This window comes from Aristolochia californica, unplaced genomic scaffold, assembly GCF_029961685.1.
Source record: "Aristolochia californica isolate CCGP_79_NKW_82.1479 unplaced genomic scaffold, dmAriCali1.0.hap1 SCAF_14, whole genome shotgun sequence".
In the NCBI taxonomy this organism is placed as follows: Eukaryota; Viridiplantae; Streptophyta; class Magnoliopsida; order Piperales; family Aristolochiaceae; genus Aristolochia; species Aristolochia californica.
In genome coordinates this window covers 11,592,946-11,617,551 of record NW_027181815.1, presented here as the reverse complement: position 1 = coordinate 11,617,551, position 24,606 = coordinate 11,592,946, and the positions used below count along the sequence as shown (strand labels likewise).

The 24,606-nt window shown below is 36.4% G+C and overlaps 4 protein-coding genes across 4 annotated transcripts; 2 read left to right on the top strand and 2 right to left on the bottom strand.

The window, feature by feature from the left end:
* Positions 1–1,436: 1,436 nt before the first annotated feature.
* On the bottom strand, positions 1,437–3,871 carry LOC137950805 (pentatricopeptide repeat-containing protein At1g08070, chloroplastic-like). Its single transcript, XM_068797431.1, has one exon. The coding sequence runs from the start codon at positions 3,869–3,871 to the stop codon at positions 2,006–2,008; it is 1,866 nt and encodes a 621-aa protein (XP_068653532.1). The 3' UTR covers positions 1,437–2,005.
* A 4,392-nt stretch (positions 3,872–8,263) lies between these two features.
* On the top strand, positions 8,264–9,161 carry LOC137949387 (chitinase 1-like). Its single transcript, XM_068795454.1, has 2 exons — positions 8,264–8,526; positions 8,609–9,161. The coding sequence occupies exons 1-2, from the start codon at positions 8,267–8,269 to the stop codon at positions 9,159–9,161; spliced, it is 813 nt and encodes a 270-aa protein (XP_068651555.1). The 5' UTR covers positions 8,264–8,266.
* A 303-nt stretch (positions 9,162–9,464) lies between these two features.
* On the bottom strand, positions 9,465–11,726 carry LOC137949385 (uncharacterized protein At1g01500). Its single transcript, XM_068795453.1, has 4 exons — positions 11,658–11,726; positions 11,385–11,396; positions 11,036–11,251; positions 9,465–10,433 (listed from the first exon to the last, which is right to left on the bottom strand). The coding sequence occupies exons 1-4, from the start codon at positions 11,724–11,726 to the stop codon at positions 9,465–9,467; spliced, it is 1,266 nt and encodes a 421-aa protein (XP_068651554.1).
* A 10,342-nt stretch (positions 11,727–22,068) lies between these two features.
* On the top strand, positions 22,069–22,910 carry LOC137949384 (uncharacterized mitochondrial protein AtMg00860-like). The gene is made up of 2 exons (XM_068795452.1): positions 22,069–22,242; positions 22,371–22,910. Exons 1-2 carry the CDS (start codon positions 22,069–22,071, stop codon positions 22,908–22,910), a joined length of 714 nt encoding a protein of 237 aa, XP_068651553.1.
* The last annotated feature ends 1,696 nt before the right edge of the window (positions 22,911–24,606 follow it).

The following is a 24,606-nucleotide window of genomic DNA, read 5'->3' as shown; positions in this document are numbered from 1 at the left end:
TGAAAAACTTATAATTCTTAATTATCTTTAGTTTATTCTTAGTTCACATGATGATCCAATCACTGGTCAATTATAGTAAACATTTTGTTCCCAATTAATGTTAATTTTTTTATAAAAAAATAATCAAATGGCGTGAAAGAAATTTGTCTCTTCTAAATTATTTATCTGTCTTTTTGTGTCGTCTCCTTCTTATTACTAAAGTCTTTAAATTTAGAAACTCAATTTAGAAGTATTGAGTGCTGCTACATTATTTAAGAAATTTCTAAATTTAGAGAGTTGGTGGAAAAGGATGAGTCATGCTCTCTTTACTTACATCTTTGAATTCTTCTAGCATTTTTTTCAATTTGTTAGTAATTTTTCATAATTTTGGAACAATGCTTATAAATTCACTACCTACAAAGAACAAGAGTATCTCCAATATTTAGTTTGAATCAAGTCTTTTTATTTTTTACTCCAATGGAAATTTTATTTGTGTAACCCTTTAATAGTGAATAATCTTTTTTCATGCCCTAAAATTGAGTTTGTTTTCCTCCTTTGTAAAATTGAACATGAATTTTTTTTAAGACAAACATTTTTAATGGTTTATGAAAATTTTGTCATTTGGCTAAGAGTAAAATGAGTTTTTATATCTTTTTGATCCTCAACTTGAGGGGGAGAAGTAGAAGAAGTAAAAAAAATGATGTACTTGGTAGAAAAACCTACTTTCAAGAAAATCTTATGTGGTCAACAATGAAGAATTCCTTGAATTGTTAGTAAAAAAGTATTCAATTAAGGGAGAGTATTGAAGACTGAAGAACCAAAGTATCAAACAAAGAACAATTGAAGATTGATGACCAAAGAAATTTGTAAATTTACTAAGATTTTTTTTTTGTAAGCTAAAATTATAAACTACAATTTGGAGGAGAGCATTGAAGAAATCAAATTAAAGAGTTTATGACAAGTCTCATGCAAAACATTTCTCACAAGCTTTAGGGAGTCTCAAGGTAAATATCTTTCAAGACAAGTACAAAAAAAAAAAAAAAAAAAAAACTCAATGAAAAAAGTTAGAATAAAAGAGGATATTTTCTACTTGGGTTTCGTCGCATTTGTATTTAATTTAAAAAATTATAATTTGTTTGTAATTGGATAATTGAGAAAGTATAGTTAGTTTGTAATTAAGAAAAAAAAACTCAAAGAAAAAAGTTAGAATAAAAGAAGATATTTTCTAGTTGGGTTTCGTCTCATTTGTATTTAATTTAACAAGTTATAATTTGTTCGTATTTGGATAATTGAGAAAGTATAGTTAATTTTTAATTAAGAAACATTTTCTCTTTACTAATAAGATTATCTAAGATGGAGGAAGACTAATATGTTTTCTTTTCGCTTAATCGTACCATTGCTCTCCTCTCTTGTACTCTTCATACTTTCTCACAGTTTCCTCTCTATACATGCCCACATTTTGAAATTTAATAAGCTTGTTCATATACTTAACGAAAAATCTGTCAAAAAAATGCCTACTTTAGTACTGCATACTTGATAATATGCCTGGAGATCCCATGGTTCCCCTGAAGATGACCTGCTTAACATTCACAGAAAGGGCTGATAATCGTTAAGTTTGAGCCTATGAAATGCATACTGAACTAAAACAATTTCATGTCAAGTCCATATCTTTCATCAGTTAATATGCTTCATCAAGTTACCATAGTTGTGTGATTTACCGGCTAGAACCACTGCAAGCAAATTACTCATCAGGTTCTCTTCGGAGATCCTCACCAGCAAAACTAAAAGATTCAATCAGCAGAGTAGTCTTGCAACTTTCGATTTACACAAACGTGTTGCAGCATTTGTAGCAGCTTTCCTTCGAATTTTACAGGGGGCTAGTATTTCTGGACTTCTTTTTATCTTTTTCCACCAAAGTATAGGTTCCTCATACTTCATTCCTGTAAATACACTTCTCCACATTCATTTTCTTAAACCAGACTCATTGGTTTAGCTGTAAGCTTTTCTGATTCTCTCAGGAAGGTTACTACTGATAAAACAACCCATATTGAGTAGTGAATGGCACATAGCCTAGAGCTTTCAAATGTAAAGACAACCCATCCAATGTCTCATATATTTTTTTCCGCTGTTTGTGCCTCGTATCCTTGGCAAGGAACTCGTGCACTCGGTTGCCCACTTGTATAGAACTACAACCAGGCACTTTCTCTATTCCCTCTTCCCTCATCTCAGTCCATATTTTTGAAACATTCTCCCACTGTCCAGTCACAGCGTTGGAATTTGAGATCAGCACTCTGTATCCTGAATTCGGGGGCTCAAGGTCAAGGATCTTCTTACTCGCATATTCTACCAACTCCCTGTTGCCATAAACCTTACATGATCCAAGCAAAGTAGCCCAGATTACAGCATTCGGTTCAATTGGCATCATTCCTATGAACTCAACAGCTTCCTCTAATTTTCCAGCACGGCTTAGAAGATCAACCATGCACCCATAATGTTCAATCCTTGGTTTGATCTTGAAATCTCTTAGCATCTGCTCAAAAACACGCTTCCCCTCTTCAACTAGCCCTCCATGTGTGCAAGCAGAAAGAACGGTTAAAAACATAACATCATCAGGCTCCATTTTCTCTCCACACATTGCATCAAAGAGTTTTAATGCTTGAATACATTCACCATTGATGGCTAGGCCTGAAACCATTGAGGTCCATGTGATTATGCACTTCTTCTTCATTTGGCTGAACACACTTTTGGCGTTTTCCACATTGCCGCATTTTGCATACATGTCTATTATAGCATTTCCTAGAGATGTTGTCAAGTCAAATTTGTTCTTGTTTATGTATTCAACAATCCACTTTCCTTGTTCGTGAGCACCCAAATGAGCACAGGCAGACAGAACACTTAACAAAGTTGCATTGTCGGGTTTAAATTCCCCCTCCAGCAACATTTGATGAAGCATGTGTAGAGCTTTATCAAACTGATGGTTTTGAACGTTACCAGCAATCAAGGCATTCCAAGAGATAACATTCTTAATTGGCATTTGAGCAAATAGATTGCCTGCAGTTACAAGATCACCAATATGAGAGTAACCTGAAATCATGGCAGTCCAAGAAATGACATCCTTAACCTGCATCCGGTTGAAGATCTTCCACGCTGAATCCAGATCACCCTGCCTAACGTAACCAGTGATCATTGCATTGCATGAGGCCGTGTTCCGTACAGGCATTCGTTCGAATACTGACCCAGCCAGTTCCATGTATCCAGACTTGGAAAGCCCAGTGATTATGGAATTCCATGACACAGTATTTCTCTCTGGCATGGATTCAAACAATTTAATGGCCATATCAGCATTTCCCCGAGTCATATATGCAGCAATCATCGAGTTCCATGAGACAACGTCTCTCTCAGCCATTTCATCGAACAACCGACGAAGCAAATCCAATTCCGCACTGCATTTAGAGTAGACGTCTAAGAGGGTGTTTTGCACAAACAAATGAAACCCATATCCTGACTTCAGTATCTGGGCATGAATCTGTGTACCTAGTTCAAAATGCAGGGGCGAGTTAGCGGATTTGAGTATGAAGGTGAAGGTAAAACTATTAGGTGAAGTTGTGGTGTCTTCTTTCATCCGCTTGAAAACGGAAAAAGCATCTTGTTGCCTCTTGCTATCATTGCAACACTTGATTAGGTTGTTGTAAACAAGAATGCTTTGAGCCTGAGACGTTTCGAAAATTTGAATTGCATAATCAAGAGAGTGGATGTTTGATGAGAGCTTGACGAGTTTGGATAAAATGAACTCGTCATTGTGAAGGCCATGGATAATTATCTGCAGCTGGATTTGGTTCAGTTCCCTAATCTGTTTACAGTTTTGTAGGAACTGAAGTAGTTTCATCTCCATGCTTCCACGACGTCCGTAGCGTGGAGACAACGGCCTCGAACACGGAGCATTTTATTTTTGTGGGTAATTTTGGAAGCCAAAATATATATAACGGTAACGGTTACAAAGCGGAAGCTCAGTCATAAAACAAAAAGTTAAGAAAAGGTGGAGCCCTTCGTTATCTTCTTCCTTCACCGTCTCCCACTTTTTTTATCAGTAATTCTCCCGAATTTATCTCTACGGCAACTTCAAAGACGATCGATTCCTTCTCATCGCTATCCTATCTCAGACGATAGAAAAACCATCTCAATGTGCAGTGGTATGGCATTCCTATCTATCTATTCCTATTGTTCCCTTTCGAGTAATACATCTCTGTGCTAGCATTTTATACTTGTGAAAATTCAGAATATAAGTTAGGATCTGCTATTTATTTGTCTCCATTGGTTACAGAGAAGAAAATTGTTTGATTTCGTTCTGCAATTCTCTATCGACTTACGCCCTAGGCTATGCCTTGATATTTTCATGTATAAAACTTGAGATAACTTTCTCGATTTCTCGCTTTTAGAGGCATCCATCCCAATTTATGTTTCTTTCAACCTCAGCGTGAGTCAAACGTCTCTTCCTATTGTGCCTCTACTTTGTTTAACTATCCAAACAGTTGGGAGACTAGATCACAACTCTACTAGCTGGATGTTCAAATTGTGGGTTTACAGATACCAGCCTGAACAAATAACTATCGCTGCACTAGGGCCGACTGTGAATAGTTGTTGTGCCCTAAAGTTGGGTCGATTTTCGGCCTTTGAAATTAAGTGGATTGTGTTTCAGACTATGACCCAACTGGTGTATAGAGCTTTGTTGTACGAGTGGGAGTGATTTTCTTCTCCTTTATTGTGATTTAATCAAGTTGGGTCTCTATGTTTTTTTTAATCCCAACTTGAGGCAGAGAAGTAGAAGTAAAAGTAAAAGAAAAAGGTATGTTATTCTACATGTTATAGTTATTTTTATGCGACCAAAATATTCAAGGAAAGGGGGAGAACAAAAGATGGAGTTTTTAAATCTATGAAGAATATTTTTCAACAAAAGAAATTGAAGACCAATAATTTTTTTCATTGTAAGCTGAAGTTATAAACTCTAGTTTGAGGGAGACTGTTGAAGAACAGGTATGGAAGAGTCTTACATGACTCTCACAATAAGAAGTCTTATGGAGCCAACATTAATAGTCTTATAATTATGTTTCGTTATTTAATTATTCTAGGACTTATCTTTAAGTGTTAAAGTTTAGGTATAACTGGGACATGAGTAGTTTAATTTTAATCTAATTCTACTTATTTCTTCTATGATAAATAAAGGCTCATTGTACTCAGTTAACAACAAAATAGTGAAGTGTTTCTTTTTTTCTAGAAATTCAAGAAAGCTCAAGTACATCTGGGCAGATTCGAAGTGATTCATCTGTCTATGGAGCTTGTCATCTATCATAATAGATACGTCTATTATGCGAAGAGATTTTTTTTTCAAAAATTCTACATCTGGCTACCTAAGGATGAGTAGTTATAATTTTTTGCAAATGAAACCGTCCTTATCACTTTCTTGTCTTCCTCTTCCTATGTTTCACTATTTATTTCTTTCTTTTTTGTCTAGATCGAGAACAAGTAGCACCATAAGACATTGTAAATTTATTATCAGCCATTGTAAGAGTAAAAACATATCAATATCTTATTATAAAAAATGCACATGCTATAATGGATTATCCAATTAAGAAAAAAGTAGATGTTTTTTTGTTTTTTGTAGAAAGATTCATCGTTTTCCAGTTTTTTTATTTGGGTAATATTGAGTAGCAATTGTTAAGATGTTATCAATCAGCATTTGTATGAGCAATATGGAAATATAAAAAAAAAAAAAAAAGTAGCTTGATTTTCCTAGGAGTTTTTACTTAAATTTGGTTAAGAGTTGTTCGTTGAAGTTAAGGGCCATCTATTGGTTCCTTATAAAGAAAAAAAACAGGAATGAGGAAGTAAGAGAGAGGGGAAGAAAAGAAAGCAAAGGAAGCATTGGAGAAAAGTAGGGAAAGCATGATAGAGATAGATGTTTGTGAACTTGTAAGTATTAATCTACAGGGAATAGATATTATGGTGGTAATTTTACTAAATTACCCATTTTTACCAAATATTAGCAAAAATAACCAACATTCAAACTTAATATAAAAAATTACTAACTTTGACCAATCAACTTCACATTGTACAACCCTAGATGACTCTTCACCTTTTGATCGTTTACGTGGTGCCATGTCATCATGCCACATCAACAACCAAAAGGAATTAATGTCATGGCAACTAACACATCATCTCATCGCCACATCATCAGACATGTATATGACATCGCCCGATCATCAAACACGTGTATGACATATCATCGTGAAACATCATCAACGTGTCGCATCAACACTCTACATTACCATACTATTTTCTCTCATTTTATTTTTATTATTGATTTAAGTTCAGCAATAATTTTAAAAAATTAAAATTTTAATTTCAGGTTTTAAAAATTTGACACATTTCATTACCTAATATATAATATAATAAAAATATAAATTTTATTAATTGTTTAAAATTAATTATTCTAATGTAATTAATACCTTACATTATCAATCTAAAATATTATTTTATTTAATAAAATATTTTGTACAATTTAATATATTTTTAAAAAATTATTTGTTGGTACATATTTTATTACCTTTTTTATTATAAAAAGTATAAAACTTGTATATAATTAATTAAAATATTATATTCTAATCTATTTCACACATTCATTACTTATTTAAGATATTTTTAAATATTAAAAAGTTTAAATTTTTTTTAGTTTTTAAAAATCTTATTTGTCGGTACGTGTTTTATTACCTTTTATTTTTTCTAATAAAATATTAAATTTGTACATTAATTAATTAAAATCATATTCTAATCTATTTATCATTTTACATTATCGATTTAAGATATTTTTAAATTTTATAATATTTTAAATAATTATTATTCTTTTCAAAAATCTTATTTGTCTGTACACATTTTATTACCTTCTATTTATAATAATAAAATAAAAATAGAATATTAATTAATTGAAATATTAATTTATTATTTTATTATTATAAAAACAGTAATAAAACTTGTAACGACAAATAAGATTTTTGAAAACTAAAATATTTTTAAAATAGAAAATATTTTAAATCAATAATGAAAGGTGTTAATTACATTAGGAAAATATTTTTTAAATGATTAATATTAAATTTGATATTTTATTACAATAAAAAGAAGGTAATGAAACTTGTCCCAATAAATAACAATTAAAAAATTAAATGATATTTTTAAATTTGAAAATATCTTGAATCGATAATGAAAGGAATTAATTACATAAGGTAATGAAACGCAAACCAATAATAACATTTTTTAAAACTAAAATAATATTTTAGAATTATTTTTTAAATAAAAAAGTCTTAAATCAATAATGAAAGGTGTTAAATAGGTAAGAATATATTTTTTAATTAAATAATATATAAAATTAAAAATTTTATTATAAAAAAGAAGGTAATAAAATATGTACCAAAAATAAGATTTTTAAAATTAAATTTTGACAAATTTTGTATTAAATCAAATAATATCTTAAGTTTATATTTTTATTATATTAAATTGAAGGTAATAAAATTTCTAATATTTTTAAAACCATAAATTAATCTTTTAATTTTTTTTAATTATTAAAGAACTTAAATAAATAATAAAAGGAAAATGGGTGAAAAAAGGTATGGTGGCGTGGAATATATTTGAAAATTTGTTAAAAAATCGGTAATTTAGTAAAATTCCATATTCTGATTTATATTTTCAAAAATATTTTAATAATATTTTTACCTTTATTTCGTAGAGTTCTATGTTCACTTGTAGTGCTTTTTCCACGAGACAGGGATATTCGTTTCATCTTCCATATCATTTTCTTTTTGTTTCCACTCTGAAACTGTAAACAGGAAAGCAACAAAACAAATCAGACCAACTTGAATACTGATTTAGTCACGTACTTAGTATTCGAAACGGCAAAGGGATCATGTTCATGTCCATGAAATTGATGCTTTGGTTTCCCCGGCCTTAGAAGACTGCAGCCGGCCGAAGTTCAGAAAACAGAAAACCTTTAAAAATGCCCTCCCAGACACGGATTCTCCTCCTCTGGTCCAGTCCCTCACAAAGATGCAAAGAGAAGCCATGTTCGAGGGCAATCTCTTCTTCCTCTGCTTCATCGTCTTCTTCCTCTTCTTTCATTCTTCTTGCGGTAATCTTTGGCTCAAACCTGTTGATGTTCATCATGACCCACTCAATCAAGCACCTGTATCATAGCTTTATAACAATAGTTCTCGCTGTGTTTCCTTGAACAGATGGCAAAGTCATGATGGAATACATCGGTGCCACCGGCGTTCCGGTCACCTTCGAGTCCGTCCCGGTGAAGGACGGCATAGATTTCTACTTCATTTTAAGCTTTGCCATAGATGCAGACTCAACAGGGGATCCCCAAAATGGAGTCTTCTCCCCATATTGGGCACCCAGTCTCACTCCGGAATCTGTTGCGGCGATCAAGCAGGAACACCCTAACGTCAAGGCCTTGGCAAGTCTTAGTGGGTGGAGCCTGAACGATAAAGTCCTCCAATGGTAAAGATTACAGCTAATCAATATATTTGCTCCTTCGTACATGATTAATGGATTAATCTAATTCATTTGTAACTATGGACAGGTATGATCCGGAGGACCCAGAGGAGTGGATCTCCAATGGTGTGTCCTCCCTCCAATCTCTCGCAAAAACTTACCACCTCGACGGCATCGACATAGATTACGAGAGCTTCCCCCACCCCAATTCGAGTTTCGCCTACTGCATTGGCGAGCTCATAACCCGTCTGAAGAACCAGAGCATCATCACCACGGCCACCATTGCACCCTACTACAAGACAGCAGAGCCGTACATCGAGCTGTTCAGCAGGTACTCCACCGTAATCGACTACGTAAATCACCAGTTCTACACAGACAGAGTGAGGACACCGAGGGGTTACTTGGCGGCGTTCAAGCTGAGGGCGGAGCAGTTCGACGGCGAGAAGTTGCTGCCGAGCTATGAGGTGAACGGGAGAGGGATTCAAGGGGATGCATTCTTTGATGCCTTGAAGCTGCTGGAGGAGAAGGAGTTTGATGTTAACGGAGTGATGATCTTCTCCGCTGATGCTTCGGCTTCTAATGGGTATTACTACGAGGTGCAGTCGCAGAATTTCTTGCTCAACTCTACTACCACGTCATGATCAGTACCGTGCCGGGAGAGCGAGATTTTGCATAATAAACCTCGGATTCATGTCTGAGCTCGTGACATTTTACTAGATTGTAACATTTATTAATCATTTTAAGATTGGATCGCTGCACATCAACATAGTAAATTTATTAAAATATTTAATATACTTGCAATGAATTTGTAATAATAATAAAAATAAGCCTCATTTTTTTGAAGTTTAAGGCTGTTCGGCTGTAAAAATAAAAATTTGTCATTTTACAATTTTTTCAAGAAAAAAAAAATCAGCTTTCTCTCTCCTTCCCTTCGAGGTAATTTCTTAAATCAAGAATCTCTTTCTCCTCCTCAGGAGGCTCTTAGCAGAGGCCTTTGTGACCAGAACTCCCACTCCCAGACACATGGCCCATATCCCCAAATCCACCGCCCACCTCACCGTCTCCATCTCCTTCTCCATCATCCCTGTTTCATTCAAACCCTCAATCTCCTCCATCTCCTCATCCTCTCTGTCCATCACCCCCTCCTCGCAATTACAACAGTCCGCCTCAACCTCCACCTCCCTCTCCTCCGGTATCTCCTCCAACCCGAGGAACACCCACGGACGTCGTCGTCGCCGCCTTGGTACCATCTCCACCTTCTCCCTCATTTCCCCGCACCTCTCATCAACCACCCGCACCTCCGCCGCCGAGACCTGCAACGCTCCGTCCTCCAGCGTGCAGTTGCACTCCAACCGCCACTTATCCCGATCATCTCCCTCTCCCCCCCGCCGGAAAACCCCTTTCAGCAGCCAGTCTTCTTTAGCGAGCACCTCGAACCGGACCCCTTCGCTGGCCCGAACGCGGTCGGTTGAGGCGAAGACCGGGTCACGCGAGCGGTGGAGGCGGTGGAGCGCAACGAGCGCAGGGGAGTTGGGATTGATCTTGGCCTCGTTAATCTCCAGAAGGTTACCGTTGATGCGGGGAAGATATAAAAGGGTAAGAGTTTCGGGTAGTCGAGTGGCCGCGGCGGGTGGAGTGAAGGTGAGATGGAGATGGAAGGAGCGGATTCTCAGCGTGTCTCTTTGATCAAGACGGTGGCGACCAAGTCCGAAACCTTGGTGATCGACCGAGCGACACATTTTGCTTTTTTTCTTTTCCTTCTTTCTTCTTCTTCTTCCGACTTCTCTACTGTACTCAGTATAGGATGAAGTCTTTGGTATGTGTAAGGGAGATGGACGGGACGATATTGACGCGGAGATATAAAGGATCGGGAGAGGTGAAACAGAAAACAACAGGCGGACGCTGCTTCTACGCTGTTTTACGTCTACTAGGAAATTGCTAATTCACGAGTCAGCCGGCAGCAGCACACGGTTTTGGTATGTATGGTGGGCGCAGGCGGCAGATTCTTTTTTTTTTTTTTTCTTTTTATTATCCTTTCCTTTGTCCTGACTCCAGACTTCGATGTGCGGAAAAATAAATTTGCAAATATATTTTTTCTTTTTAATTAATTTTTCTGTATTTATGAATTTTAAACATAAAAATGTTTATTTTTATTTCAAATAAAATTAAACGATATAAGTAACAATGAGAAAAATAAAATAAAATAACATAAATATAAGAAAACTAGTTAAAGAATGTGTGAGAGAAACAAAGAGAAAGAAGAAGAAGAAATAGTTTTAGGAAGAAAGAGAGAAAAAAGGAAGTAGGGAAAGAAACTAGGGTGAAGGGAAAGCTCAAGTGATGTTCAATCCTACATCTCTTCTTTATTTATATTTAATGAACAATACATAATAAATGTAGTTATGTCATTTGGGTTATAGTTAAGCATAAGAAAGAGATAAACCAGTTTGAATGATAGAAATTGTAGGGTAACTTTAACACTCCCCCTCAAGCTAGTGCAAAAATATAAAAACACCCAACTTGGTGCATGAGTTGTGAAGAGAAGCCTTGTAATCAAAATCTTGGTAAAAATGTTTGTAAGTTGATTCTTTGAAGGAATGTAATGCATGATGATAACACCAACTTGTAGCTCTTCACGAGCGAAATGACGATCAATCTCAATGTGCTTAATTCGTTCATAGAAGATTAGATTAGTATCAATATGAATAGTTGCATGGTTGTCATAATCAAGCTACATGGGAGTATTGGAGGGAAACTCATGTTCGTTAACAAGGATTTGAGCCATAACTTCTCACTGACAACATGGGTCAAGACCTAGAATCCAACTTGTACTCTACACCGTGCAACAACTATTTGTTTCTTACCGCATCAAGTAACTAAATCGCCACCTAACATTTTATAGTAGCCAGAAGTAGTTTTTCTATCATCTAGAGGTCCGACCCAATCAATATTTGTAAACCCTCTGTATTAACATGCCATAATTTTTATACAATAATCATTCGCTTTCTTGAGATATTGAAAATTCTGTCCAAGATATGTCATTAAAAATACTTGAGGATGATGCATAAATTAACTAACTACATTCACTTCAAAAGAAATATCTGAAAAGTTATTGTGAGATAGATGATTTTACCAACCGTCCATTGATTCTTCCCCACTTCTACCTCATGGTCTTCCTCAGCACGTAGTTTAACATTTGGATCCATGAGAATAAAGAGGTTGACACCTAAGCATACTTGTTTCTTCTAATAAATCTAACACATTCTCGCTAAGATAGAAAAATGTTGTGCAATGAATTCAATCCTAAGTGTTGAATTTATGAAAAAAGTGAAATACTTCATTGACATCAATAACTTGTTGTAATCAGAGTACATGAACCTCTATTTATAATAGAGGAAGGTAGTAGAATCCAATTACAATAAACTACCTTTGTCCCAATTACACCCAAACTCTAACACTTAAAGATAAGTCCTAACATAATGAAATAACTCAATATAGATAAAAGACAAACATTACTAAAACTAAAACTCTTCTTTGACGTGACCATAAACTAAGATAATTTTGCTAGTCCTTCTTGATCTTCCAACTTATGTGATAAGGATATCATCTCATCGTAATCATTACGGGTCCTACTTCTTATGGGTTTGGGCTCATCTTGTGGGCCTTCCTTGGTCTTATGACCCATCTTATAATAATCTTAGATATATGGGTTTTCCTTGGTCATGTGAGTTTGAGCTTATCTTCCAACACTCTCCCTCAAGCTGGGGGTGAGAGAACAACATGAACTCTCAGCTTGCTGCAAATAATGTATAGAATATTTTTGTATAAAATGGCACATCTTCCAATACTCCCCCTCACGCTGTTGCGTCCTTTATTGAGGCCCTGTGGCATAATATAAGTGAGAGTAAAAATCACTCCTAGCCGGTAAGCCATTGCTCCATACTCCAGTTCTAATGCTGGATGTAGGGCACACTCCGTCTTCCATCGGAGGTGTGTCTATCGGCATTGATCTGAAGTGTCCACCAACGTGTCCCTCCACAGGACAATGACTCTCAAGTGGTAGGAGTCATAAAAGTCATTACAGGTGGGTGGGTGGGGGGGGGGGGGGGGGGGAACGTAGATGTAATAATAAGTTCATGCGTCATGGTTTCCCAACCATGATATATTTTGACGGGGTCAAATAAATGATGGTTTGAGGCCACCTCTTCTTCAATAATAATGTCCCCAAAGAGACATAATAGCAGCAACTGTATATAACACGACCATCTTCCAACACATATAACACGAACCAAATAATAAACTTTTTAAAAACCCAATGAAATAATCCGATATAAAAATTTCTTCTTTGATGCACAAACTTCATCTTTTGTACTCCCCCTTTCTTGAATATTTTGGTCACATAAACTTATCCACAACATAAGGAATAAAATACCTCTTTCTTGTACTTCTTCTACTCCTCCCCCTCAAGCTGGGAGGTAATGGCAGTGATCCCAGCTTGAACCAAATATCATAGATGTAGCAATAAGCCCAAATAACAAAGATATATAAATAAGCCCTCAAAACAGGGAGAAGTGAGATATTTTCCTGATATATCAACTCACAAAGTGACGCAAACAATTGGCATAAATTCGAATGTTTCAATACAACAGAATACCAACATGAGGGGGAGACTTAAATACTTTTAATCCAAGTATAATTTAACTTCATAAAATATAATTTTCAGAAGATAAATAATCTGATATATTTCGGTCTCTATCACGTGGCCGAGCTAAATATTGTTTCTTCTGTTTTTCCAGAATGACCATTGACTCTTCAAATATCAATATTTCCTTATAAAAAGATCATTCCAAGGATTGGTTGAATATGTAAGAAAATAGACTTAAGTATCTTTCTTTTGATATATAATTCTCAATATAAAGTTTCTTTCTTGATAGCATAAGATACCTCAGAATTTTAAGCTTTCTACTACAGCTCAAACCACTTTTTCAATCTGACATTTGCTGCTTCAAATATTGATTTCTCTTTGTAGATAACTCAGATAAAAAAATTGGTTGAATAGGTAAAAGAATAGACTTACATATATTTCTTTTTATATATATTTCTCCATATAAATTCTAGTTCTTGATAGAAAAAAATACCTCGGAATCTGAAGATTGTGCTGCTGCTCGAACCTTTTTGCCATATAACGTTCGCTAATTCAAATATCGATATCTCTCTGTAGATAACTCCGATTGGAATAAATAAGTTTTATATGGAAAGTAGACTCAAATATATTTCCATTAATATATATTTTGAAATATAAAAAACTATGTATAGAGGTAAAAAATGCAAAGAAATCTACGGGTGTAGGGACTGAAAAAATTAACTACAAAGCTAGACTTAGGGTTTAGGGTTTAGAGAAAATGATCACATTACCTCCGTGAGTTGACCAAGTCAACTCATAGAACTTACTTTGATACCATGTTGAATTTATGAAAAAGTAAAATACTTCATTAACATCAATAACTTGTTGTAATCAGAGTACATGAACCTCTATTTATAATAGAGGAAGGTAGTAGAGTCCAATTACAATAAAACTACCTTTGTCCCAATTACTCCCAAACTCTAACACTTAAAGATAAGTCCTAGCATAATTAAATAACTCAATATAGATAAAAGACAAACATAACTCAAACTAAAACTCTTCTTTGACGTAACCATAAGATAAGATACTTTTGTGAGTCCTTCCTGATCTTCCAACTTATGTGATAAGGATGTCAACTCATGGTAATCATTGTGGGTCCTACTTCTTATGGACTTGGGCCCATCTTGTGGGCCTTCCTTGGTCGTGTAGGCTTGAGCTTATCTTCCAACACTAAGAAAGTATTTCAATATCTCCATATCTTTTATTTGAAACACCTTGAGTTCTCCTTTGTTTGTTGAATTCCAATTTTATATCATTTACATAGACAAGCATAAGAACCACAATGTTGTTGATTTCTGGGGTCAGCGTATAAACACAAGAGAGAAGAGAAGAATTTTATCTCTTGGGATAGAGGAGAGAAGTGATAAGGGATTAACATCCTTTTTTATTTTTCATTATCAGATTGGATTAGGAATACTTATCCTTATCCATGATCTCCAATGTAATTATCCTTATTGGATTAGTTGTTGTACAAAGTGTATAAATACCAATCTCAAACTCAATGGAAAAGCATGGTTCAATTCATCTTCTCACATGGTATCAGAGAGGTTGTGTCTGCCATCCTCCGAAAAGAAAAAGAAATTATTGTCCTCTACCTCACCCCTGTAACCTCCTCTTTGGAAATTCCTCTCGATGCCACACACTCATCAACGCATACGTCGAGCTCCGACAGAGCCTCCAGGTGCTACCACTGACCACAGCTCAGTCACTGAAACTAGCTTCAGCCATCCTGTAACTGCCCTCATTGAATCTCCCTCTCTACAACTCTCAGGTCTTCACTGAACCTGTCGTACTCTAGCAGAGCCTCCAAAAACCGCCGCCGACAACAACTTAGCCACCGACACCCCACACTAGCAATCCCAACGAGCCTCCACTCCCAACTCCACCAAAGGAAGGGACCAGGTGACTCACAGAAGGTTGAAGACGACGTGCGTGCCATCTATGTGATTCTCACACATGCGAGGGAAGAAAAAAAGTCTCATAGTTCACAATTGCCTGCTCACTGTCTCCCAGTTTCAAATCATTGTCGACTTTACATAAATCAACCCAACCAGCCAAACCACTATGTCCACTACAAATGAAGCTCCAAAGGCTCCAGTGCACTCAATAGTGCTCAACACCAACGAGTTCCACCTTATTACCACCAATACTTCTGCACAAGCTCCATTCAAACTCACCTCCACAACTATCTCTCATGGAAGCTTTAGTTTAAAACTCTCTTCATCAGGTATGATCTCTTGGGTTACATTGATGGCTCAAAATCCTTACTCCAGAGACCCTCAGTGAAAATCTATTTCAAAATCCAGCATATAATATCTGGATCCGCCAAGATCAATTGATTCTCAATACCCTCGTTGACTCTCTGTCTCCAACCATTATCCCATTCATTGCTCGAGCCAACACTTCTAGAGAAGCATGGACTATTCTTGCAAATACATACGCCAAACCATCTCGTGGCCGCATCAAACAAATCAAGAATATTCTAGAAAATTCCACCAAAGGTACTATAAATATCATTGATTTTATTCAATACACTAAATCCTGTGCAGATGAGTTTGTCATACTCGGAGCACCAATGGATGAGGAAGATCTTACAAAAAAGGTCTTGGATAGACTGAGAGATAACTACAAAGAGCTTGTTCATGTCGTTCAAGCTCGAGACACACTCATTACCTTTGATGAACTTCAAGAGAAACTTATATTCTTTGAAATAATCATTCATGCAAACACAACACCTTATGTGAATCTTTCCATCACTGCAATCCAACAAATCGAGCAAATACCAGTATGCGCCCTCCAAAGTCCAACAACAATGGGTTCCCATCCTCTCAATAACATAGTCAAGTTCAATATGTTGAGGTAGTAATTATTTGTTATAGTTTCAACTTTTGATAAGAGATGTGAAGGTTTGAGCTTAATGTCAAAAGTTCACAATGGATAATACATAAACAAATTTAATTATTTCAAGCATATGATTTCTATTATGAATCGAAAATGCTTTCCCTGAACTCACTTCACAACTTGGCCCTTTACTCGGTCTAAGAGGGATCAACCAAGTTGTGAAGGATGGTTGGAAGAGGAGAGCACATGCTCATACTCTAGGGGGACTCAATATTAGCTAGATTGTAAGAGTTTAATTCAAGTTATTAAGTAGGAGTCTTATTTAAAGAAGGAAGTTCATGTATGGCTCAAGGAGGGAAATAATCTCCAACAAAGCTCACGTTAGTATTGGAAGGATCCAGAAGTAGTTTACTTGCTTTCCAACTTCAGGGTATTGTGAAACTCTTATTCCCGCATAGGTAGAAGTAGTACTTGTCCTCGAGCACTATTTAAGATGTAGCTCCATGAGCATGCAATTCTTACAATCAAATACAAAACCCCTTTATCTAGACCTTGTCCAATCCAAGGTATCTAGACCGACGATTTTAAAGGTCATTAGGTGGATTATCCCTAATCAAAGGGTTTTAACTTCCCTACAGTAAGTTCACCTCTTATGGTAAGCTTGTTTAGTCTCTCATCAAATTGTCTAGTCTTTTACTTTAGTAACTAATATACTTAATGTAGTCTTGTCTAACTTAGTTGAGTCTCATGTGGCAAGAGATCTCAATTAGTGAACCAAGCTACCTTAATTTCACAATACAAGTTCAAGCAAAAATTGCACCCCTTCTATATATCCATTAAAGTGGTAAGCAATTTAAGGTATGCAATTTCAATTAAATTCAAAGTGCAAACACAATTTGCAAACCCAATAAAATTTCAAATTATAAACCAATTTATAAATAACCTCAACGAAAATGTTCGTTTTGAAAATGGTTGTCTGAAATAATTTGTTGAATTGCAATCTTGACTTTAAAATCCAAGGGACAAATTCAGCATGAAGATCACCAAATATTTTTGAGGATTTCAAAGTAAGAGTTATTGGGGCTTGGGTTTCACCTAAACAACTCAATCACACAATAAATTTGAAATTCATGACTTAATAGGTATTTCCTGGTGATTTAAAATAATTATACAATTTAGAAACATCAATTCTAGTACAAACAAAAAGCTAAATCAACCAAAAATATGAAAATAAGAGTTCTATGTTGCTTAGTAAAAATCAATTCAGTCATCAAGCTTTTACATGGTTTTTGAAAGACTTGATGCATTGAGCTTGTAAATCCTCAAATCAACCTCCAAGGATGATTTCATTATTGTGGCAGCACTTAGGGAAACTGATGGATTGAGCTTGTGAGCCCCCCAAGTCAAGTCAACCTCAAAAGATGATTTCAAATTGAGGGAATGCTTTGGAAATGGGTGTGATTACTATAGCAATCTTCTCTAATGAAATGAGGTAGACAATCTACTTACAAATGAAATTCTAGCATTTGAAATTAGCATTATTAGGTTTTAACATAGACTTTATGCTCCTAGCAAAAATTGCCAAATAATTGATTAAATATCATGAAGAAATATTTAAGGATATTCTCCTTGAACTATTGATCACAAAGGTAGGTTATTTGCAAATTTTGGACACCGAACAAGCTCAAATCAATGTTTGGAAGTTAGCCTTTCGAGTATTGTCCAAGACCATTTAAATAGATGGAAACCATTCGAATGGTCTTCTGTAAAATGTGTTTTGCAGCCTTCTGGGCGTCCGAATGGTTAGGTGGATGATTTCTCATAGAGAGTTTTCTTTTTCCAGGTTGTTAGACTGCGTTTGGGCATTTGGACAATTTATTTTCTCTGTTTTCTTGATGGAGGCTCTCACATGTATCTTTTAATGCTTGAAGTCTCACCAAAGCCGCAAGACTACTGCACTTTAAAAAAAAGAAGAAAAAAGAAACTCTCAAGCAGCAGCCCACTGATTCCGCTAGGAAGATGACAACCGCCCACGAGTTTGATATAGCCGAATCGTTGCGTCAACACGAACAGGAGTTTTTCCTGTGGGCTCATTGCAGTCATGGATGAAATTGAAATGAATGCATCCTTCAGTATCCAATCCACCTCAGGCAAGTTGCCTGTGTAATGCCGAAACTGTAATACTCAGAACTGATCAACTGCTGTCGACCAAAAGCCATCACATTCAGCTACAAGACAAGGTCTCCTAGCAGCAAGGCCAATCTCTCTGCTGCTTCCAAATTTCTTCTCTTTTTTTCCCCATTGAAGACTACTGACGACACCGAGTATCGAAATACAGGGTAGGTGTTTTATACGGAATGCTATCCTTTAAATCTATTACATCAAGCAAAAACCCACCTATACCTTTAAAAGAAAAGACAAAAATCGAGGGGATACCCTTCACTCAAGCAACCCAAAGAGATAGAACTAAAAATTCCACACTTTTTACATTGAGATTAAGCACAGAACGTTTATAATAGTAAATGAGTATAAAAAGTGGGAGTAGCATAGGCGGTAAGAAGTTGACTTTTAGCAACTTCGAGATATGACTTAATATTTGCAAGACAAATGGCAGTGACTGAGGCTTCTTTCTATTTGTCTTGGACAGAGATATCCGTGGAGGTAGGCTGAGCTATTTTCCATTCTTGAAGAAACTTCTAAAATGAGCCAAATATTCATAGATATTTTCTCTTTGTTTAGTATTAAACATTATTTGGAGAATATCATATGACATGTGTAAGTTATCGAAGCTAGAGTACAACTTATCACGTGTCTCCCAAATTTGTTTAGCGGTATCAAGATGAATAACATTGTTGGAGACATATTCTTCCATGCTGTTGATGAGCCAACTAATAACCAAAATATCATTTTTTAACCACTTATTATAAGAAATATCTTCTTCATCAATAGGTGGTCCAAGTTTGGTGAGGTGACCAAGTAGGTCATTTGTTATAAGAAACTGGCGAATTGATGTGGACCAGCTCATGAAATTTGACACCCCTCGCAAGGGTATAGTATTAATTCTGAGTATATCACTATTGAATGTTTTCTTCAGCCATAATAGGCACTTCAATGTAAAAAAAAAAATTCTCCAACAAATAAAAAAAAAAAAAACTAAATAAAGTTCTTCAACCAACTCGATTAATGGAGATGCTTAGCATAGACGCTAAATAATCATATTTCTGAATCCAATGAATAAATAACCACTCATAATAGGCTCAATACCAATCTTTTTTATCAATAAATCTTGTTCCCACAAAATTATAACTTTTATGCACAAAATCTCAACATAAACTGGTTTTCAATCAAAAACATTTCCAAACCGACAGAACTCCCTTAGTAACTTCTTCTAATTTGAGATGCATAAATATCAATAATCTCATAAGGTGAAGACAACCATAAAATCATCCCTAAACCACCACCTAAATTCGAAAACCAGTAGCATGAATTAATAATAAGAATAATAAAAAAACTTATCTCATGAGCTTCAATCTTGCTTCACACAGAGCCTTCAATGAATAGTTTCGATCATAACTTCTTAAAACATTCATTTTGACGTGGGGATCCTAAATTTGATGCTTTGATACCATGTTAAATTTAGGACCCCTCTACTAAAATCTCAAGCAAGGTGAGAGAGGGAGAAAGAAAAAGAAAGAGAGAGAGAACTCTCGGGTAGAGAGGAGAGAAGAGAAAAAAAGAAAAAAAAAGTTTAGGCTAGAGAGGAAGTCTTCACGAGAGACAAGTGCAGAACTACTTCACTTTCTTATTATTAATTCGATTACAAGCACCTCTATTTATAGTAGAGGAAAGTAGTAGAGTCCAAGTATAATTAAACTACCATTCTCCTAATTACATCCAAACTATAACTCTTAAAGATAAGTCTATCATAATAAATTAACTCAACATAATTAGAAGACTAACATAACTCAAACTAAAACTCCTCTATGAGGATATGATCATATGATAAAGATGCCAGCTCGTGGCTATCATTGTGGGTCTGTTAAAGCCTCATAACCCAATGGTCATAGGGTTAAGTACCTATCCTTCTACTCCTAATAGGCCGGTCTTTTGGGTAGTATTAGCTTGGTACATAACAACCTGGTATCAGAGCAGGGTATCCCTGCGGAGAACAACGTTAATGAATTAAGGGAGTTGGTGCTCATAGGTCAAGCAGAAACTGACAGGAAATTACTCAAATCATGGAGCTATTTCCTAATATCGATCTTCAGATTGAGAGACTTTCTGGGATGATGGAAAATATGACGACTAGAAGGAACTCAATTTCAAAACAAAGAGGAGAGGACAACTCGCATAACAGAGGGGGAGATGAGTTTGATGGGCGCACTAGTTTTCTTGGCCAGCTTGGAAACTTCAACCAATGAGGAGGCACTGTACCCAGGTATACAAAATTTGATTTTCCTTCTTTTAATGGGTCAGAAGACCCTTTGATTTGGTTGCATAGTGCGAAAAAAAATTTATCCATCAAAGAACAACAGCGGATGATATGGTAAGCTTGGCCACTTTCCACTTACTTGGGGAAGGTCAACTTTGGTTTCATCAAGTTGAGTCAGATAGATTAGTGCTGGATTGGGTAGAGTTTAAAGAATTATGCACTATACAATTCGGTCCTCCAGCCCACAGCAATCCCTTGGGGGTTTGGTGTTGTTACGGCAAACGGGTCCAGTGGAACTTTATTAAAAAAATGTTCCAGGAAAAATTGGCAAGAGTTGGTCGGATGGTTCGTGTAGACCAGCAGGTCAATTTATTTAAAGCGGGCCTTAATGAGTCATTATGGCTAGAGGTGGAGCTATATGCATGTGTTGACTTAGCTCGAGTAACGAATCTAGCTCGCGCACTAGAACTTCGACAAAAATTTTAAAATAGGAGGCCAGCTTGGCAAGGGGACTGGAACACTTCCACTAACTGGAAACGGAGGCGCAATAATAATACTCCACTAACTCCTCAGGCAAGGTAGCAAGTCAAAAATTCTTCCAGTATTAACCTTACAACAGATACACGGCCCAACAACCCACCCGCCCAGTATATTAGAAAATTAACTAGTGGGGAGATGGCGGAGCGTAGAGCTAAAACTTATGTTACAATTGTAATAAAACATACAGGGCAGGCCATCAGTGTAAACAGTTGTTCTGGTTAGAGGTCGATGAATTTCCATAAGATATCACAGAACCACTACATATTGATACGACTGAGGAGGACCCACCAGAAATCTCTTTGCATGCCATTACTGGATAGAAATCTGACGAACGATGCAAGTCCACGCTAGAGTGATGGACCAGGACCTTGTCAGCTTGGTGGATACAGGAAGTACACATAATTTTCTTAGTTGGACCGCTGCCCAACACCTGCAACTCCGGATACTTCCACACTCGACAGCAACGGTTTTGGTAGCCAATGGAGAGAAAGTTCCAAGCTACAGCGTTAGCAAAAAATTTAAGTTCCCAATCGGTACGACTTTCTTTCATTCTAAATTTTTTGTCATCCCTCTAACTGGGTTCGATATGGTTTTGGGTATTAAATGGCTATAAACACTCGGCCTTATTTTATGGGATTTTATTGCTTTAACTATGAGTTTTGCAATATGCGGACAACAAGTATTATTACAGGGCAGTCATGTGGGCAAGCCCCATCATATTCATATGATTCACTCATAGGACAATCCGGACAAGAACATAGATAAGCTTTTGGATGAGTTCTTAGACTTGTTCCAAGAGCCCTCGGGGCTGCCTCCCTTTAGGCATTGTGACCATCGGATATGTTTAAAACAGGGATCTGAAGTGGTGGTTGTTCGACCTTATTGGTACCCACATCTCTAGAAAAATGAAATTGAACGTCAGTGCCAAATAATGCTACAGCAAGGCCTTATTCGCAGTAGTCGTTCCCCATTCTCATAACCAGTCCTTCTCGTAAAAAAACATGGTGGTACATGGCGTTTCTATGTTGATTATCGGGAATTAAATACCCAAATGGTGAAAGAAAAGTTCCCTATTCCGGTGGTGGAGGAGATGTTAGATGAATTGCACGGGTCTCATATATTCACCAAATTGGACTTGCGATCGGGATATCATCAGGTTTGTATGTACCCATACGACATCAAAAAAAGGGCCTTTCGCACTCATCATGGCCACTTTGAATTCGTGGTCATGCCATTTGGGTTATCAAACGCACCATCCACATTCTAGGCATTAATGAATGAGCTATTCCGCAACTATCTTTGTAAATTTTCACTCGTTTTCTTTTATGACATACTCATTTACAGCCCATCTAGACCTCAACATTAGAGCATTTACGATTAGTATTTGAACTGTTACATGCCCATCAATTATATATAAAGATTGCAACATCACATGTGGCCTATCTCGGCCATATTATTTCACATGATGGAGTCACAGTGGATTCAGATAAAATTCAGGCTATTGTAGATTGGCCGCAACCGATGAATACCTCGGATTTGCGTGGGTTCTTGGGATTGACAAATTATTACAGAAAATTTATCAGAAACTATGGACCGATTGTTGCACCATTGACGACCCTCCTCAAGAAAAATTCCTTTACTTGGAATGAGCAGGCTCCTCAGTCTTTTTCTGATCTCAAATCAGCTCTTGCATCCGCACCTGTTCTGCAACTTCCCAATTTTGAGGAGTTATTTGAGGTCGAGTGTGACGCCTCAGGTGGGGGCATTGGGGCTATTCTACAACAACAATTGCACCCTATTGCATATTTCAACCACCAGCTGGCAATACGACATCACAAATTGCCTGCATATGAAGATGAGTTAATAGGGTTGGCCAAAGTTGTACAGCATTGACGCCCGTATTTATGGGGTCGTGCATTTCTTATTCGGACCGATCATTACAGCCTCAAAAATTTGCTGGAACAACGCCTCACAACTTCTCCTCAATAACACTGGATAAGTAAATTGTTGAGATTCGACTTCACAGTGGAATACCGTGCTAGTAGGTTAAACAAGGCGGCCGATGCCTTATCCCGACATTTGGAGACCCTGCCACATCTCTATTCTATCAGCCAGTCTTTTTTTTATCTTGTTAGACTTGGTGACGAAGGAACATGGCGGCAATCCAGTTCTTCTTGATTTGCTAAAAAAATCACAGAGGGGGCCATGGACTCAAGATGGACCATTCAGGATTCTCTTATTTATTATCGTTTGCACTTATATATCCTACACAATTCAGATTTGGTTTTTTGCCATCATTTCAGCATACCATGATAGTACTCATGAAGGTATCCAGAAAACCTTGCATCGCAATCGAGTGGATTTTTATTGGAAGGGTATGAAGACCTCTATTGCAGCATATGTATCATCTTGTCAGGTTTGTCAACGTAACAAGGCCGATATTTCTATGGACTTCGTCAAAGGTCTTCCACTATCTTCCAACTCATGTGATATGGATACCAGCTCGTGGTTATCTTTGTGGGTCTTACTTGATCTCCAAATCTATCAACTCATTCCTGCTTGTGCTTCACATCTTCCAACTCATGACAGCTTATGTGATGACTCATCACATTTTTCAGTGTCTCAAAAAAAATGTGGACACTTGAATTCAGAAAGTGAATATGTGGATGAACCCTCTTTAGAAGGAAAAGAGGAAGAAGAAGTTTCACCAGTTAGGAGCAAGAGGAGGTGGAGTACCTAAATTAAAAGATAGTGTAGACTAGTCTTGGTTGTTTTGAACTAGGTTCCTCATTAAATATAATGTTGAAGTCACCTCTTTGTTTCACAATGTAACTCATTATGATGTAATTGGAACTCTACTTTAAAGCTATTGACACATCTATGGCATTATGAAAATAAAGATAATGCCCAAAGAAGTTGAACAAAGAGGATGAATAACATAATGAAATAGAGCTAAAGCTTTGAAGGTTTTATAAAAAAAATTAAATAAAGTTAAGAAAACAACCTGATAAGGAATTTGAGATAATGGCTAGCAAATGAGATACAACTCCGAATTTGAAACCACATATTCTTATTTGATGATTATGGAAGAAGAACAAAATGGTCAAGGAGCTAGAGAGTATGGGCAAAAGAAGTGATGTATATGAGAGATGGGTAAATCACCCAAAATTGAAGTAGTTAAAAATGATGCACTAGTGCCAAAAGTGCGAAAGGTGAACAAGAATGAGAGAAAAGTTGAGAGTGAATCTAAAGTTGATGAAGTGAAATTGAGAATTCTCAGCAAAAAAAAGAAAAAAAATGAAGTGATTGGAAACTGATAAAATGAGAAAGAAAGCAAAAAATGTTGTTACAATGTGGGACCCACCATGGTGCACAAGCTGGTGGGAGCCACCATGAGGACATGGGATACCAAGAAGAGTCTTCACCCAAGCTAACACGAGTTAAGAAGATAAGAAGCACAAGTTAAAATGAGTTAGAAGACTTGGAGATCAAGTAGGACCCACAAAGATACCACAAGCTAGTAATCTTATCAATATGAGCTGGAAGATCATGTGGGACCCACAAGGATAAGGCCACGAGCTGGCCTTCT

Coding starts and splice junctions, on each gene's coding strand:
- LOC137950805 (XM_068797431.1), bottom strand. CDS start 3,871: ATGGAGATGAAACTACTTCAGTTCCTACAAAACTGTAAACAGATTAGG.
- LOC137949385 (XM_068795453.1), bottom strand. CDS start 11,726: ATGGATCCAAATGTTAAACTACGTGCTGAGGAAGACCATGAGGTAGAA. Junction 10,434..11,035: donor CAACTCATGCACCAAGTTGG/GTGTTTTTATAT, acceptor GACGTAAAACAG/CGTAGAAGCAGCGTCCGCCT.
- LOC137949384 (XM_068795452.1), top strand. CDS start 22,069: ATGGTGAAAGAAAAGTTCCCTATTCCGGTGGTGGAGGAGATGTTAGAT. Junction 22,243..22,370: donor ATGGCCACTTTGAATTCGTG/GTCATGCCATTT, acceptor CAGCCCATCTAG/ACCTCAACATTAGAGCATTT.
- LOC137949387 (XM_068795454.1), top strand. CDS start 8,267: ATGATGGAATACATCGGTGCCACCGGCGTTCCGGTCACCTTCGAGTCC. Junction 8,527..8,608: donor AACGATAAAGTCCTCCAATG/GTAAAGATTACA, acceptor AACTATGGACAG/GTATGATCCGGAGGACCCAG.